Below are 15,887 nucleotides of genomic sequence, written 5' to 3'. Positions count from 1 at the left end.
ACACACAGACACGCACACAATGACTGTACACACAGACACGCACACAATGACTGTACATACCACCATACACACAATGACTGTACACACCACCATACACACAATGACTACACACAGACACGCACACAATGACTGTACACACAGACACGCACACAATGACTGTACACACCACCATACACACAATGACTACACACAGACACGCACACAATGACTGTACACACAGACACGCACACAATGACTGTACACACCACCATGCACACAATGACTGTACACACCACCATACACACAATGACTGTACACACAGACACGCACACAATGACTGTACACACAGACACGCACACAATGACTGTACATACCACCATACACACAATGACTGTGCACACAGACACGCACACAATGACTGTACACACAGACACGCACACAATGACTGTACACACCACCATACACACAATGACTGTACACACAGACACGCACACAATGACTGTACACACAGACACGCACACAATGACTGTACACACAGACACGCACACAATGACTGTACACACAGACACGCACACAATGACTGTACACACAGACACGCACACAATGACTGTACACACAGACACGCACACAATGACTGTACACACAGACACGCACACAATGACTGTACACACCACCATACACACAATGACTGTACACACCACCATACACACAATGACTGTACACACAGACACGCACACAATGACTGTACACACCACCATACACACAATGACTGTGCACACAGACACGCACACAATGACTGTACACACAGACACGCACACAATGACTGTACACACCACCATACACACAATGACTGTGCACACAGACACGCACACAATGACTGTACACACAGACACGCACACAATGACTGTACACACAGACACGCACACAATGACTGTACACACCACCATACACACAATGACTGTACACACCACCATACACACAATGACTGTACACACAGACACGCACACAATGACTGTACACACAGACACGCACACAATGACTGTACACACAGACACGCACACAATGACTGTACACACAGACACGCACACAATGACTGTACACACCACCATGCACACAATGACTGTACACACCACCATACACACAATGACTGTACACACAGACACGCACACAATGACTGTACACACCACCATACACACAATGACTGTGCACACAGACACGCACACAATGACTGTACACACAGACACGCACACAATGACTGTACACACAGACACGCACACAATGACTGTACATACCACCATACACACAATGACTGTGCACACAGACACGCACACAATGACTGTGCACACAGACACGCACACAATGACTGTGCACACAGACACGCACACAATGACTGTACACACAGACACGCACACAATGACTGTACACACCACCATACACACAATGACTGTACACACCACCATACACACAATGACTGTACACACAGACACGCACACAATGACTGTACACACAGACACGCACACAATGACTGTACACACAGACACGCACACAATGACTGTACACACAGACACGCACACAATGACTGTACACACCACCATACACACAATGACTGTACACACAGACACGCACACAATGACTGTGCACACAGACACGCACACAATGACTGTACACACCACCATACACACAATGACTACACACAGACACGCACACAATGACTGTACACACAGACACGCACACAATGACTGTACACACCACCATGCACACAATGACTGTACACACCACCATACACACTGACTACACACAGACACGCACACAATGACTGTACACACAGACACGCACACAATGACTGTACACACCACCATACACACAATGACTGTACACACCACCATACACACAATGACTGTACACACCACCATACACACTGACTACACACAGACACGCACACAATGACTGTACACACAGACACGCACACAATGACTGTACACACCACCATACACACAATGACTGTACACACAGACACGCACACAATGACTGTGCACACAGACACGCACACAATGACTGTACACACCACCATACACACAATGACTGTACACACCACCATACACACAATGACTACACACAGACACGCACACAATGACTGTACACACAGACACGCACACAATGACTGTACATACCACCATACACACAATGACTGTACACACCACCATACACACAATGACTACACACAGACACGCACACAATGACTGTACACACAGACACGCACACAATGACTGTACACACCACCATGCACACAATGACTGTACACACCACCATACACACAATGACTGTACACACAGACACGCACACAATGACTGTACACACAGACACGCACACAATGACTGTACACACAGACACGCACACAATGACTGTACACACAGACACGCACACAATGACTGTACACACAGACACGCACACAATGACTGTGCACACAGACACGCACACAATGACTGTACACACCACCATGCACACAATGACTGTACACACAGACACGCACACAATGACTGTACACACAGACACGCACACAATGACTGTACACACCACCATACACACAATGACTGTACACACCACCATACACACAATGACTGTACACACAGACACGCACACAATGACTGTACACACAGACACGCACACAATGACTGTACACACAGACACGCACACAATGACTGTACACACAGACACGCACACAATGACTGTACACACCACCATGCACACAATGACTGTACACACCACCATACACACAATGACTGTACACACAGACACGCACACAATGACTGTACACACCACCATACACACAATGACTGTGCACACAGACACGCACACAATGACTGTACACACAGACACGCACACAATGACTGTACACACAGACACGCACACAATGACTGTACATACCACCATACACACAATGACTGTGCACACAGACACGCACACAATGACTGTGCACACAGACACGCACACAATGACTGTGCACACAGACACGCACACAATGACTGTACACACAGACACGCACACAATGACTGTACACACCACCATACACACAATGACTGTACACACCACCATACACACAATGACTGTACACACAGACACGCACACAATGACTGTACACACAGACACGCACACAATGACTGTACACACAGACACGCACACAATGACTGTACACACAGACACGCACACAATGACTGTACACACCACCATACACACAATGACTGTACACACAGACACGCACACAATGACTGTGCACACAGACACGCACACAATGACTGTACACACCACCATACACACAATGACTACACACAGACACGCACACAATGACTGTACACACAGACACGCACACAATGACTGTACACACCACCATGCACACAATGACTGTACACACCACCATACACACTGACTACACACAGACACGCACACAATGACTGTACACACAGACACGCACACAATGACTGTACACACCACCATACACACAATGACTGTACACACCACCATACACACAATGACTGTACACACCACCATACACACTGACTACACACAGACACGCACACAATGACTGTACACACAGACACGCACACAATGACTGTACACACCACCATACACACAATGACTGTACACACAGACACGCACACAATGACTGTGCACACAGACACGCACACAATGACTGTACACACCACCATACACACAATGACTGTACACACCACCATACACACAATGACTACACACAGACACGCACACAATGACTGTACACACAGACACGCACACAATGACTGTACATACCACCATACACACAATGACTGTACACACCACCATACACACAATGACTACACACAGACACGCACACAATGACTGTACACACAGACACGCACACAATGACTGTACACACCACCATGCACACAATGACTGTACACACCACCATACACACAATGACTGTACACACAGACACGCACACAATGACTGTACACACAGACACGCACACAATGACTGTACACACAGACACGCACACAATGACTGTACACACAGACACGCACACAATGACTGTACACACAGACACGCACACAATGACTGTGCACACAGACACGCACACAATGACTGTACACACCACCATGCACACAATGACTGTACACACAGACACGCACACAATGACTGTACACACAGACACGCACACAATGACTGTACACACCACCATACACACAATGACTGTACACACAGACACGCACACAATGACTGTACACACAGACACGCACACAATGACTGTGCACACCACCATACACACAATGACTGTACACACAGACACGCACACAATGACTGTACACACCACCATACACACAATGACTGTACACACCACCATACACACAATGACTGTACACACCACCATACACACAATGACTGTACACACCACCATACACACAATGACTGTACACACCACCATACACACAATGACTACACACAGACACGCACACAATGACTGTACACACAGACACGCACACAATGACTGTACACACCACCATGCACACAATGACTGTACACACAGACACGCACACAATGACTGTACACACAGACACGCACACAATGACTGTACACACCACCATACACACAATGACTGTACACACAGACACGCACACAATGACTGTACACACAGACACGCACACAATGACTGTGCACACAGACACGCACACAATGACTGTACACACCACCATACACACAATGACTGTGCACACCACCATACACACAATGACTGTGCACACCTCCATACACACAATGACTGTGCACACAGACACGCACACAATGACTGTACACACCACCATGCACACAATGACTGTACACACCACCATGCACACAATGACTGTACACACCACCATGCACACAATGACTGTGCACACCACCATACACACAATGACTGTGCACACCTCCATACACACAATGACTGTACACACAGACACGCACACAATGACTGTACACACCACCATGCACACAATGACTGTACACACCACCATGCACACAATGACTGTACACACCACCATGCACACAATGACTGTACACACAGACACGCACACAATGACTGTACACACAGACACGCACACAATGACTGTACACACAGACACGCACACAATGACTGTACACACCACCATACACACAATGACTGTGCACACACACTGGCTGTACACACGGCGCACACACACAGGCTGTACACACACACACACACACAATGACTGTACACACAGGCTGTACACACGGTGCACACACACACTGGCTGTAAACACGGGGCACACACACACTGGCTGTAAACACACACACTGGCTGTACACACACACACTGGCTGTACACACACACACACACACACTGGCTGTACACACTGGCTGTACACACACACACACTGGCTGTACACACACACTGGCTGTACACACACACACACACTGGCTGTACACACACACACACACACACACACACACACACACTGGCTGTACACACACACACACACACACACACTGGCTGTACACACACACACTGGCTGTACACACACACACTGGCTGTACACACACACACTGGCTGTACACACTGGCTGTACACACACACACTGGCTGTACACACACACACACACTGGCTGTACACACTGGCTGTACACACACACTGGCTGTACACTGGCTGTACACACACTGGCTGTACACACACACACTGGCTGTACACACACACACACACACACTGGCTGTACACACACACACACACACTGGCTGTACACACACACACACACACACACACACACTGGCTGTACACACACACACACACACACTGGCTGTACACACACACACACACACACACACACTGGCTGTACACACACACACACTGGCTGTACACACACACACACACACACTGGCTGTACACACACACACACACTGGCTGTACACACACACACACACACACTGGCTGTACACACACACACACTGGCTGTACACACACACACACACACACTGGCTGTACACACACACACACACACTGGCTGTACACACACACACACACTGGCTGTACACACACACACACACTGGCTGTACACACACACACACACTGGCTGTACACACACACACACACTGGCTGTACACACACACACACACACTGGCTGTACACACACACACACACTGGCTGTACACACACACACACACACTGGCTGTACACACACACACTGGCTGTACACACACACACTGGCTGTACACACACACACTGGCTGTACACACACACACTGGCTGTACACACACACACACACACTGGCTGTACACACACACACACACTGGCTGTACACACACACACACACTGGCTGTACACACACACACACACTGGCTGTACACACGGCGTACACACACACTGGCTGTACACACGGCGCACACACACACTGGCTGTACACACGGCACACACACACACTGGCTGTACACACGGCACACACACACACACTGGCTGTACACACGGCGCACGCACACACACTGGCTGTACACATGGCGCGCGCACACACACTGGCTGTACATACGGTGCACACACACACACTGGCTGTACACACCGTGCACACACACACTGGCTGTACACACCGCGCGCACACACACACTGGCTGTACACACCGCGCACACACACACACACTGGCTGTACACACCGCGCACACACACACACACACACTGGCTGTACACACCGCGCACACACACACACACTGGCTGTACACACGGCGCACACACACACTGGCTGTACACACCGCGCACACACACACTGGCTGTACACACCGTGCACACACACACACTGGCTGTACACACCGTGCACACACACACACTGGCTGTACACACCGTGCACACACACACTGGCTGTACACACCGCGCACACACACACACACACACTGGCTGTACACACGGTGCACACACACACACACACACACTGGCTGCACACACGGTGCACACACACACTGGCTGTACACACGGTGCACACACACACCGGCTGTACACACCGCGCACACACACACCGGCTGTACACACGGCGCACATTATATAACACACAGACACCAGGGTGGAAATAACCGGCTGTTTACTGAAGGCGGATTCTCTGACCAGGAGAGTAAATGTTAGCTGTAGCCCTGGGACAACGACCAAGTGAGGGGATGGAGAAAGGGGCCGATCACACAGGAGGGGGCACCATGCCCAATGCAAATGTCACTACAAGAAAAGCAAACTTCATTCAGATGCCTATGAGTAATGTACCCACGGTGATGCCATGCACAGAGCAGTGCTGAGCACCAATACATCTCCAGTCCTGGGAGTAATGTACCCACGGTGATGCCATGCACAGAGCAGCGTAGTGCTGAGCACCATTACATCTCCAGTCCTGGGAGTAATGTACCCACGGTGATGCCATGCACAGAGCAGTGCAGTGCTGAGCACCATTACATCTCCAGCCCTGGGAGTAATGTACCCACGGTGATGCCATGCACAGAGCAGCGTAGTGCTGAACACCATTACATCTCCAGTCCTGGGAGTAATGTACCCACGGTGATGCCATGCACAGAGCAGTGCTGAGCACCAATACATCTCCAGTCCTGGGAGTAATGTACCCACGGTGATGCCATGCACAGAGCAGCGCAGTGCTGAGCACCATTACATCTCCAGTCCTGGGAGTAATGTACCCACGGTGATGCCATGCACAGAGCAGCGTAGTGCTGAGCACCATTACATCTCCAGTCCTGGGAGTAATGTACCCACGGTGATGCCATGCACAGAGCAGTGCAGTGCTGAGCACCATTACATCTCCAGTCCTGGGAGTAATGTACCCACGGTGATGCCATGCACAGAGCAGCGCTGAGCACCATTACATCTCCAGTCCTGGGAGTAATGTACCCACGGTGATGCCATGCACAGAGCAGAGCAGTGCTGAGCACCATTACATCTCCTGCCCTGGGAGTAATGTACCCACGGTGATGCCATGCACAGAGCAGCGCAGTGCTGAGCACCATTACATCTCCAGCCCTGGGAGTAATGTACCCACGGTGATGCCATGCACAGAGCAGCGCAGTGCTGAGCACCATTACATCTCCAGTCCTAGGAGTAATGTACCCATGGTGATGCCATGCACAGAGCAGCGCAGTGCTGAGCAACATTACATCTCCAGTCCTGGGAGTAATGTACCCACGGTGATGCCATGCACAGAGCAGCGCAGTGCTGAGCACCATTACATCTCCAGTCCTGGGAGTAATGTACCCACGGTGATGCCATGCACAGAGCAGTGCAGTGCAGTGCTGAGCACCATTACATCTCCTGCCCTGGGAGTAATGTACCCATGGTGATGCCATGCACAGAGCAGAGTAGTGCTGAGCACCATTACATCTCCAGCCCTGGGAGTAATGTACCCACGGTGATGCCATGCACAGAGCAGCGCAGTGCTGAGCACCATTACATCTCCAGTCCTAGGAGTAATGTACCCACGGTGATGCCATGCACAGAGCAGCGCAGTGCTGAGCACCATTACATCTCCAGCCCTGGGAGTAATGTACCCACGGTGATGCCATGCACAGAGCAGCGCAGTGCTGAGCACCATTACATCTCCAGTCCTGGGAGTAATGTACCCACGGTGATGCCATGCACAGAGCAGCGCAGTGCTGAGCACCATTACATCTCCAGTCCTAGGAGTAATGTACCCACGGTGATGCCATGCACAGAGCAGTGCAGTGCTGAGCACCATTACATCTCCAGCCCTGGGAGTAATGTACCCACGGTGATGCCATGCACAGAGCAGAGTAGTGCTGAGCACCATTACATCTCCAGTCCTGGGAGTAATGTACCCACGGTGATGCCATGCACAGAGCAGAGTAGTGCTGAGCACCATTACATCTCCAGCCCTGGGAGTAATGTACCCATGGTGATGCCATGCACAGAGCAGAGTAGTGCTGAGCACCATTACATCTCCAGCCCTGGGAGTAATGTACCCACGGTGATGCCATGCACAGAGCAGCGCTGAGCACCATTACATCTCCAGTCCTGGGAGTAATGTACCCACGGTGATGCCATGCACAGAGCAGCGCAGTGCTGAGCACCATTACATCTCCAGTCCTGGGAGTAATGTACCCACGGTGATGCCATGCACAGAGCAGCGCAGTGCTGAGCACCATTACATCTCCAGCCCTGGGAGTAATGTACCCATGGTGATGCCATGCACAGAGCAGCGCAGTGCTGAGCACCATTACATCTCCAGCCCTGGGAGTAATGTACCCACGGTGATGCCATGCACAGAGCAGCGCAGTGCTGAGCACCATTACATCTCCAGTCCTAGGAGTAATGTACCCACGGTGATGCCATGCACAGAGCAGCGCAGTGCTGAGCACCATTACATCTCCAGTCCTGGGAGTAATGTACCCACGGTGATGCCATGCACAGAGCAGCGCAGTGCTGAGCACCATTACATCTCCAGTCTTAGAAGTAATGTACCCACGGTGATGCCATGCACAGAGCAGCGCAGTGCTGAGCACCATTACATCTCCAGTCCTGGATAGTGTTCTGATGGTTGATCAGGAGTCTTGGACTGGTCAGCCATGAGCCAGGACACTGGTCAGCAGGGTCCATTAACAGATCTAGGAATGCGCAGGCAGCATGTGAATGGTGCCCAGTGCTGAGGGCGCTCGCCAGTGTATTGGAGGATTACAGAGGTCTCTCATTCTCCGCTGGGATTACTAGAAGCGTGCCGGGTAACGCTCTTAAATCTCTAATCTTTCAATTGCTTTGTGCAACGAGAGAGTGCAGCAATTGGGATTAACTCCTGCACTACCGATCTGATATTTGCTCTGATTAAGTAATAGAAGGACGACGGTGAGCAGGCAGAGGAAGGGTTAATACTGTAATAAATGAGATGTTTCTGGAGCAGGAGATTACAAGAAATCTCCAATTCAGGAGGTTTGGTAATTGCAAAGAGTTTAATGATGGAAGAAGTAAATGGGCGGGAGCGCCACCCGACGACAACACAGAATGGCAGGTGGGGTTCATGATGAGAAGTTGAGCACTGAGGACAGACACGGGAAGATGGGGGTTCATGGCCATTGTCCCACTACATCCCTCAACTACATCAGTCACAACTGAGAAAAGAAGTGCCGTGTAAATATAAGTGTCCGAGGGGTTAACCATGTGCGCACAACACCCCATTAACCAGATGAAACCATGCGGCGCTCTTGGCCCCGGCTCCCATGTGCATATTATCAGCTTATCATGAGCGCTCCCCCGGGACGGCCGGATTCGAATAAAGCAGAGCGATGTGGCTGGCTGCTTTGTGAAATTAATTGGAAAATAGCTGCCTAGGGAAGAACAGGGCCGTGCGGCAGCCATACTGACCAGCCTCCTACTTTCTATGGCAGCCTGGGACTTGCAGTGCAGGCAGTCGAGCTGACGAACTGCCCGAAGGCCATTCCCTGCACAAACTTCACCACCTCCTCAACCAAATATGACAAGGATTCTCCACCACTGCTAACAACTAAACTCCCATCATCCACCACTGACAACCGCTCAGTACCACTTCTGTAAACTGGGACATCTGCTCAGTAGGACTGAGGTTGTGCTGTAACTGCTTGCTGAGAATGGCGCAGACTTGTGACTACCAGCACAGTGGGGAGGACATTGACACCACTAGGGGGAGCACCACAGCAGCATAGCCATCAGAGAAGAGGGTGCTGGCACCACCAGGGGGCACTGCAGCTGCATAGCCATCAGAGAAGAGGGTGCTGGCACCACCAGGGGGCACTGCAGCTGCATAGCCATCAGAGAAGAGGGTGCTGGCACCACCAGGGGGCACTGCAGCTGCATAGCCATCAGAGAAGAGGGTGCTGGCACCACCAGGGGGCACTGCAGCTGCATAGCCATCAGAGAAGAGGGTGCTGGCACCACCAGGGGGCACTGCAGCTGCATAGCCATCAGAGAAGAGGGTGCTGGCACCACCAGGGGGCACTGCAGCAGCATAGCCATCAGAAGAGGGTGCTGGCACCACCAGGGGGCACTGCAGCTGCATAGCCATCAGAGAAGAGGGTGCTGGCACCACCAGGGGGCACTGCAGCAGCATAGCCATCAGAGAAGAGGGTGCTGGCACCACCAGGGGGCACTGCAGCAGCATAGCCATCAGAGAAGAGGGTGCTGGCACCACCAGGGGGCACTGCAGCTGCATAGCCATCAGAAGAGGGTGCTGGCACCACCAGGGGGCACTGCAGCAGCATAGCCATCAGAGAAGAGGGTGCTGGCACCACCAGGGGGCACTGCAGCTGCATAGCCATCAGAGAAGAGGGTGCTGGCACCACCAGGGGGCACTGCAGCTGCATAGCCATCAGAGAAGAGGGTGCTGGCACCACCAGGGGGCACTGCAGCTGCATAGCCATCAGAGAAGAGGGTGCTGGCACCACCAGGGGGCACTGCAGCAGCATAGCCATCAGAGAAGAGGGTTCTGGCACCACCAGGGGGCACTGCAGCTGCATAGCCATCAGAGAAGAGGGTTCTGGCACCACCAGGGGGCACTGCAGCTGCATAGCCATCAGAGAAGAGGGTTCTGGCACCACCAGGGGGCACTGCAGCTGCATAGCCATCAGAGAAGAGGGTGCTGGCACCACCAGGGGGCAATGCAGCAAAAGCTCAGCCACAATGGATGATAGGTCATCCAATAATGAAAGTTGTGGACAAGAAAGAAAACGTAACCTCTCCATTAAAGAGGACCTTTCATGGGATTATGTGTTAGAAACTGGTATGCTTACCACATAGGGCTGCCCCTTCAGATTCTAAAATACCCCTCCGTTCCGTTGCTGTGTCCAACGCTGTTTTTGGCGACCGATAAGTTCATTTAGAGTATCGGTACAGGGAGGAGACGGCCAGCTTTCTCAATGGTAGTCTCCTTTACCCTGGCTGTAGCATGGCCGAACGCAGCGGAGCACGTCACAGCCGGGGAGAAGGTGAGCTAACATTACATATCTTGTGGCTGCTCCCAGGGGCTACTTTCACATCTGTGGCACAGAGATCCGGCAGAAAATGCTGGGAAACGGCCGGGGACGCACTGCAGCGGTTTGTCTCCTGCAGATTCCCTGTATTTTTACTGGAAGGTTGCTGGATCTCCACTGCACTTAATGGGGCTGGCAGGCGATTGCTGCTCTCTGCAGAATCCATGCCACAGATGTGAAAGAAGCCTGGTCCAAACAATAACGGAGAGCGCCTGGCACATCTCTATATGATTCCATATTATTAGGTTTCATCTGCACAGTATAAAAGAGCCACCATTTCAGCAGCTACAGAAAAACAACAACTCCCCCCATCTCACCTCGGTCACAGGTCCTTCCCCAGTGTCCGGTGCCTGTACAATCGCACACGAAGCGGTTCCAGCCATCCCTACAGGCCGCATTGTTCTTGCAGGGGTAACTATCGCACTGTTTGCCGCTCATCCGAGAGCAGGACGACTTCACGCCAGCCGCGTTCTGGGCCTCCGCCAGCTGCCGGATGTTCTTACTACGCCCGTCAATGAACAGGTCACGGATACAGCCAACATAACCGTAGTTCAGCATAGCCGTCCACAGCTCAGTGGGTAAGATCAGCCCCGCCCGGCTCTCAGGAAGACCCCCCAAATACATCTCCCCTTCTAAGTCCAGAATCTCACTCTCACCACTGGCAGTGAATGGGGTGCGCTTGCTATTAACAGAGATGGTGCCTGCAACAGAAAGAAAAGTCAGATGAAAATAAGAAAAATCAGGAATAACCCCACAATCTGTGCCGCGGCCGCCCGGCTGAATGGAGAATCCTGGGAGAATACTCCACCGGCTTGATAAAGACCAACCAAGGTCGAAACGTCGCTGTATTCTATCTGCTTGAATGAATAAATCACAGATCTTTCACCAACTACCGGCGAGTGCTGCCGATTATGGAAATTTCTGGAAGAGTTGGGACCCCCATCCAGGATCCCTATCTGCGTGCACATCCGGCTTGCAAGCCCCTTCACTGGTCTGTACCCAAGTGTGTGGGATGAGTAATGCTGCCAATCCTTGAGTTTATCGATATCTGAGGAGGGGCAGAGGATCGGGGAGCACATTATATATACTGTATATATCTGAGGAGAGGCAGAGGATCGGGGAGCACATTATATATACTGTATATATCTGAGGAGAGGCAGAGGATCGGGGAGCACATTATATATACTGTATATATCTGAGGAGAGGCAGAGGCTCGGGGAGCACATTATATATACTGTATATATCTGAGGAGAGGCAGAGGCTCGGGGAGCACATTATATATACTGTATATATCTGAGGAGGGGCAGAGGATCGGGGAGCACATTATATATACTGTATATATCTGAGGAGAGGCAGAGGATCGGGGAGCACATTATATATACTGTATATATCTGAGGAGAGGCAGAGGCTCGGGGAGCACATTATATATACTGTATATATCTGAGGAGAGGCAGAGGATCGGGGAGCACATTATATATACTGTATATATCTGAGGAGGGGCAGAGGATCGGGGAGCACATTATATATACTGTATATATCTGAGGAGGGGCAGAGGATCGGGGAGCACATTATATATACTGTATATATCTGAGGAGAGGCAGAGGATCGGGGAGCACATTATATATACTGTATATATCTGAGGAGAGGCAGAGGCTCGGGGAGCACATTATATATACTGTATATATCTGAGGAGAGGCAGAGGATCGGGGAGCACATTATATATACTGTATATATCTGAGGAGAGGCAGAGGATCGGGGAGCACATTATATATACTGTATATATCTGAGGAGGGGCAGAGGATCGGGGAGCACATTATATATACTGTATATATCTGAGGAGGGGCAGAGGATCGGGGAGCACATTATATATACTGTATATATCTGAGGAGGAGGCAGAGGCTCGGGGAGCACATTATATATACTGTATATATCTGAGGAGGGGCAGAGGATCGGGGAGCACATTATATATACTGTATATATCTGAGGAGGGGCAGAGGATCGGGGAGCACATTATATATACTGTATATATCTGAGGAGGGGCAGAGGCTCGGGGAGCACATTATATATACTGTATATATCTGAGGAGGGGCAGAGGATCGGGGAGCACATTATATATACTGTATATATCTGAGGAGGGGCAGAGGATCGGGGAGCACATTATATATACTGTATATATCTGAGGAGGGGCAGAGGATCGGGGAGCACATTATATATACTGTATATATCTGAGGAGGGGCAGAGGATCGGGGAGCACATTATATATACTGTATATATCTGAGGAGGGGCAGAGGATCGGGGAGCACATTATATATACTGTATATATCTGAGGAGAGGCAGAGGATCGGGGAGCACATTATATATACTGTATATATCTGAGGAGAGGCAGAGGATCGGGGAGCACATTATATATACTGTATATATCTGAGGAGGGGCAGAGGCTCGGGGAGCACATTATATATACTGTATATATCTGAGGAGGGGCAGAGGATCGGGGAGCACATTATATATACTGTATATATCTGAGGAGGGGCAGAGGATCGGGGAGCACATTATATATACTGTATATATCTGAGGAGGGGCAGAGGCTCGGGGAGCACATTATATATACTGTATATATCTGAGGAGGGGCAGAGGATCGGGGAGCACATTATATATACTGTATATATCTGAGGAGGGGCAGAGGATCGGGGAGCACATTATATATACTGTATATATCTGAGGAGGGGCAGAGGCTCGGGGAGCACATTATATATACTGTATATATCTGAGGAGGGGCAGAGGATCGGGGAGCACATTATATATACTGTATATATCTGAGGAGAGGCAGAGGATCGGGGAGCACATTATATATACTGTATATATCTGAGGAGGGGCAGAGGATCGGGGAGCACATTATATATACACTGTATATATCTGAGGAGAGGCAGAGGATCGGGGAGCACACATTATATATACTGTATATATCTGAGGAGGGGCAGAGGCTCGGGGAGCACATTATATATACTGTATATATCTGAGGAGAGGCAGAGGATCGGGGAGCACATTATATATACTGTATATATCTGAGGAGAGGCAGAGGATCGGGGAGCACATTATATATACTGTATATATCTGAGGAGGGGCAGAGGCTCGGGGAGCACATTATATATACTGTATATATCTGAGGAGAGGCAGAGGATCGGGGAGCACATTATATATACTGTATATATCTGAGGAGAGGCAGAGGATCGGGGAGCACATTATATATACTGTATATATCTGAGGAGAGGCAGAGGCTCGGGGAGCACATTATATATACTGTATATATCTGAGGAGAGGCAGAGGATCGGGGAGCACATTATATATACTGTATATATCTGAGGAGGGGCAGAGGATCGGGGAGCACATTATATATACTGTATATATCTGAGGAGGGGCAGAGGCTCGGGGAGCACATTATATATACTGTATATATCTGAGGAGAGGCAGAGGATCGGGGAGCACATTATATATACTGTATATATCTGAGGAGGGGCAGAGGATCGGGGAGCACATTATATATACTGTATATATCTGAGGAGGGGCAGAGGATCGGGGAGCACATTATATATACTGTATATATCTGAGGAGAGGCAGAGGATCGGGGAGCACATTATATATACTGTATATATCTGAGGAGGGGCAGAGGATCGGGGAGCACATTATATATACTGTATATATCTGAGGAGAGGCAGAGGATCGGGGAGCACATTATATATACACTGTATATATCTGAGGAGGGGCAGAGGATCGGGGAGCACATTGATTATACTGCAGGTATCTGAGGAGGAGGCCACATCGTGGTCTCGTAGCCTCTTTTGTGTATTTACTCCGCACGTCATACAGGGATCATTTACTCGATCTTAATGACTGAGAAGGAACAATC

At 50.3% G+C, this 15,887-nt stretch overlaps 1 protein-coding gene across 2 annotated transcripts in view; it reads right to left on the bottom strand.

Moving 5' to 3' along the window:
* NRXN3 (neurexin 3) overlaps positions 1-15,887 on the bottom strand; it is a 335,275-nt gene that overhangs the window by 240,057 nt on the left and 79,331 nt on the right. For both annotated transcript variants that reach the window (XM_040411260.1, XM_040411261.1), the window contains one exon: positions 12,301-12,684. In XM_040411260.1, coding sequence (XP_040267194.1) covers positions 12,301-12,684 — 384 coding nt within the window. The remainder of the gene's footprint in view (positions 1-12,300; positions 12,685-15,887) is intronic.

This window comes from Bufo bufo, chromosome 11, assembly GCF_905171765.1.
Source record: "Bufo bufo chromosome 11, aBufBuf1.1, whole genome shotgun sequence".
Taxonomy (NCBI): domain Eukaryota; kingdom Metazoa; phylum Chordata; class Amphibia; order Anura; family Bufonidae; genus Bufo; species Bufo bufo.
Note: the sequence above shows the minus strand (reverse complement) of the source record. Positions and strands in the feature narration are given on the sequence as shown.